General features: G+C 38.1%; 1 protein-coding gene across 1 annotated transcript in view; it reads left to right on the plus strand.

Annotated features, from left to right (window-relative positions):
• LOC135215351 (mucin-2-like) overlaps positions 1–4,330 on the plus strand; it is a 5,831-nt gene extending 1,501 nt beyond the window's left edge. Inside the window, exon 3 of the mRNA XM_064249911.1 lies at positions 3,313–4,330. Within this exon, the coding sequence (XP_064105981.1) occupies positions 3,313–4,330 (1,018 nt within the window). The remainder of the gene's footprint in view (positions 1–3,312) is intronic.
• The last annotated feature ends 839 nt before the right edge of the window (positions 4,331–5,169 follow it).

Below are 5,169 nucleotides of genomic sequence, written 5' to 3' on the forward strand. Positions count from 1 at the left end.
ATGAATAAATGTGTGTTTAGTCATGTACGTCATAAGGAATTTATGATAGAGGTACTTATCCCAATTCATTTTTTATTTTTATTTTCGTGTATTCTGAAATAGAGAAATGGTATTTCTATATGTGAATTTCGCCTGCTCGTCGAGGTATACATACAGACCAATTCAAACGACACCCTATCAATCGTATACTAAAAACTGTATGCTATAACAATCGTAAAAAGGGTAAAAAAATTATTTAATAAGCAAAGAAAGACTTTTTCCATACTCTAAATTGTAAGTCAGCAGAGATGTATCAAGAAAGTGCAGAGAGAGAGAGAGAGAGAGAGAGAGAGAGAGAGAGAGAGAGAGAGAGAGAGAGAGAGAGAGAGAGAGGGAGGTCATAAACGTCTAAGGAAAGATGCTGGATAAGAGAAGAAAATCTTTTTTTTTTTCTTCTGCGTGAGGGGAACATAAAAATGTCGTACAAAGACTTAGAATTGATACGAGTATGGAATGGCAGCTTTATGTGAGAACTAATAAAGTGAAGGGTAAAATAATAAAAAAAAAAAATGTCAAGTGATTGCAAGGACTAGCTAGCAGAAGGTATTCTTCGCAATAGAAGGGAATGATAATAGTAGACTTGGGAAGCGGTTTATACATCAAAGCCTTATTATAATATAATGATTATATTGCCCGAAAGCTCGTAGCATCATCAAGGTTTTACTTAAACCTTAATGTGAGTCAAAGGTTAGAAAAATAACTATCTACATAAACAATAAATCAACAAACAGATAAACACAAATGAGAAGTTAAATTTTTTGTCATTTTCATCACACGACGTAACACGAACCGGGTATGATGTCAGGCTGACCCCACCCATATATATATTATATATATATATATATATATATATATATACATATTATATATATATATATATATATATATATATATATATATATATATATATATATATATATATATATATACATATATATATATATATATATATATATATATATATATATATATACTATATATATATATATATATATATATATATATATATATATATATATATATATATATATATATATATATATAATATATATATATATATATATATATATATATATATATATATATTCTATATATATATATATATATATATATATATATATATAGAGATAGATAGATAAACCATGCGACGAAACGTCAAAGCTGTGCTCAGGTAAGCATGAAGGGATATATGTCATCGGTTTCAACCCTCCCGGATGCAAGTTTCTTTTCCCACCAAAATCTTCGACAAGATGGAATATATCGAAATAAAATGATATTCCAATGTTCGGCAATGAATGGCATAGTTTTTCAATCGTTCTAAACCTTTTGATTGCTTATACCGGATGTTCATTTGTGAAGGAAGTGGAAAAACGATTGGATTGACTTAACGTTTCAAAGAGTTAATTGAAGCGAGTGGGATTTGAGTTATCTCGACCGTTTCAGTAATGAGGCAAGGTTACCTCAGGGTATATGAATACCACTTTTTTCTTTTTAACCGAAATGTTACAGGGACAGAAAAACTTCAATATATTGTTATCCTATAGGAAAAGGACGCTCTATTAGATTACATCATATTTTCGCTATTACGACTGAAATAACTGTACGACGCGTGGTTGTATTGACGACCTTCAAAAAGTAAACAACGTTGACTGACTTGCGCAAAAAGCTTCAGCTAGTTAAATCAGTGCTTCTAGGGATTGTGGATTCATCTGTCGCTGTAAACAAGAAATGAAGGTGAGTTATTTGATAGACACGCTACATATATTGAAGCCACGTCAACCAGGAATTTAAATCTCCATCCTGGATTGTCCCTTGTTCCTCTCTCCTTGTCTCTTTCGCTTAAAGGACACGCCACCCATAATCGTGCGTCTGGCAACGATATAGGCAAGGCCACTAACCGGCCCCGTGGTTAAGGATTCATAGGCCGCGACTCATGCAGCATTATACCGAGACCACGTAAAGATAGATCTATTTTGTTTTCTTATCTGTTAGACTTGATCTAACACCAAAATTTAAGATCATAAGATGTCATTTTATATTTTAATGTTACATTCCGATGTTATTATTCTATAGGAAGCAGATATCTTATTTTATTCTTATTTTATGTACTCGGAAAACAAAACGGTACATGGACGACGCTGTTAAAATTGAGTTTGCCAGCAGAGCAGTTACATTTACATACAGATTAAAATGAGGGATATTTGTGTCGTTCAGAGCGATAAATTCTCGAATTTTCTATATGAAATTTGCATAACTGTATTCATAAATGAGAGAGAGAGAGAGAGAGAGGGGGGGGGGGGGGGGGGGGGGGGGGAAATAAACTCATTCGGAATGTTGATTACTCAATTACATAGATAGAAGTATACTGGTATCATTCCGAAATTAGTTTATTTTTCGTATAAATTTTATTGCGCTAAAAAATGAAAGTCATAATTAAATTATATATTGCAATAATCAAAGCTTGACAACCAATGAAAGTCATAATGAAATTGTGTCCATCGCAATAATCAAAGCTGGGCAACCAGTTACTGTCAAAAAAACTATCAAATTTCAAAAAAAATATATCGATATACGTATCCCAAAAAAATCTTGGCGTCGTTTTCGAGATAAAGTTACAAAAGCAACCACGAAAATAAATAAAACATTTGCACATAATCCTTAGTTTGCAGTGAAAAGTCTTCTGATTACGTTATCTGGAACGAATAAGAAATAACAATAAGATTCTCTTCCGCTAACCTCTGCGATATTTTGTTTCCAGACCACCGGAGCTGCCTGGAATTCCAGGACTCAGTGTCTTTCCTTTTGAGGCAGTTTCTCCCTTGTCTCGTATTTAGGATTCCGCGAATTTTTGTTTACGATTTAACAGCGAATATCCTTCCTAACCTTTTTTTTTTTCTTAACAGAAAGTGTTGCCAACTTATAGAATTTGGAGCTATCTTACCTCGTATGTATTGTACTTTAACGTCTTCATCAGGTTAGAAATGAAAGTTGTTTTAGGCTTATGTTGTAAACCAAGAGACAGTTTATAAAAAAAAATTAGCATGCGAGGATCTTATTTTATTTATTTGTTGATTTATTATTTGCTTATTATTTTATTTTATTTTTGTAAATGTGATACATCCAATGGAGTCTTTTTAAGGCTTGAACTCTCCTCCTCACTCGTGGGGCTTTTTCTTCTCTTAACCATCTGCTTTCCTCTTCATCCTCTTCGCCTCCTCCTCCCCTCCCGTCCCCTCTAATTTGTATCCTCCCCGTCCCCATCATCCTCCTCAGCGCCTCCTACTCCTCTTCCTCCTCTTCCTACTCTCCCCTCCTCCACCACTCATCCTCCTCCTCTTCCTCCACCACTCACCCTTCCTCCTCCTCCTTCTCCTTGATCTTCTCCTCCTCCACTCCTCCTCCTCCTCCTCCTCCTCCTACTCCTCTTCCTATCCTCCCTCTTCATCCCACATTCCCCTCCTCCTCCTCCTTCTCCTTAATCTGCTCCTCCTCAACTCACCCTCCGCTCCTCCTCCTCCTCCTCCTCCTGAACTCACCCTCCTCCTCCTCCTCCTACTCCACCACTCACCCACCCTCATATTCGTTGTCCTCCTCCTCCTCCTGTCACCTTCCTCCTCCTCCTCCTCCTCCACGCACCCTCCTCCTCCTCCTCCTACTCCACCACTCACCCACCCTCATATTCGTTGTCCTCCTCCTCCTCCTGTCACCTTCCTCCTCCTCCTCCTCCTCCTCCCACTCACCTCCTCCTCCTCCTCCTACTCCACACTCACCCACCCTCATCCTCCTTGTCCTCCTCCTCCTTCTGTCACCTTGCCTCCTCCTCCTCCTCCACTCACCCTCCTCCTCCTCCTCCTACTCCACCACTCACCCACCCTCATCCTCCTTGTCCTCCTCCTCCACCTGTCACCTTCCTCCTCCTCCTCCTCCTCCACTCACCCTCCTCCTCCTCCTCCTACTCCACCACTCACCCACCCTCATCCTCCTTGTCCTCCTCCTCCACCTGTCACCTTCCTCCTCCTCCTCCTCCTCCAGCACTCACCCTCCTTCCTCTTTCTACTCCACCATTCACCCTCTGTCTCCTTTTCCTACCCTCCCTCCTCCTCCTCCACCTCCTCCTCCTCCTCCCATATTCCCCTCCCTCCTCTTCATCATCCTCTTCAACTCACCGAAATGCAAAGGTGAACGTTCTAGATGTGAAAAGTTGATTACTTCTCGAAAACAGCGAACAACAACAACCGACGCCTCCTCGAATGAGCCCGACATTTTAATGGGAATTTTCCCAAAATTATGAAAAACCAACGTTTGCAAGAAAGTCGAGAGTTCCTCGGTATTAAAGGAAAAAAAAATGAAACAAACATTCAGACCATCTGATTCCGATTGCCTTTTGTTTATTAAGATGTTATTGTCAATCAAAGACTCGTCATTAGGAGACGTTACACATACTATGCACATCAAATCATGTAGAGAGAGAGAGAGAGAGAAAGAGAGAGAGAGAGAGAGAGCTGTAGTCTCACAGCCACGATCAGGTATTAATACAACGTAAGTTTGAAGACTTATTTTTTACTATCCAGGCAAGGCAAAGCGTTCGTATTTCATCACACTTTAGAATAAATTCCGTTTTTAATGCTAACATGAAATGATTCTACAGCATTTCACGTAATGATAAGAATCCATAGCATTCTGAGAATGGCTTCCATTGCCATAAATTTTTGTAATTCTCGCTTTTTTTTTTCCAAACAACCACTTTATGTAACTACGATGCTATTTATGGCTCTCGTAGTGCTATTCATGCTATTTTGAATAACTCAGGCTATTTGAATCTCTAGATATAAAGCAAATCAGTTTCAGGTTGACCGGCTGGGAAGTTTTTAAAAGTGAGGACTGCCAAAGGACTGTTTATTTTTAAAACAATATTAGAACATAAAACTTCTATTTTTATATTTTTATATTTATATTTCATGTAGTATATCCCGCTCTCCTTTCATACGCATATTACTTATTTCAACAGGCGTGTGTCACATGCAGATGTTCGCCTACGAGCAAGTCTCGCGATACCTCTGTATAAACAGGAAGGTCAGTTATTTGCTAGACTGAAATGATTCAAGCCTCAACTAATGCACAGTTATTTTG

The sequence above is a fragment of the Macrobrachium nipponense genome, chromosome 5 (genome assembly GCF_015104395.2).
Source record: "Macrobrachium nipponense isolate FS-2020 chromosome 5, ASM1510439v2, whole genome shotgun sequence".
Taxonomy (NCBI): domain Eukaryota; kingdom Metazoa; phylum Arthropoda; class Malacostraca; order Decapoda; family Palaemonidae; genus Macrobrachium; species Macrobrachium nipponense.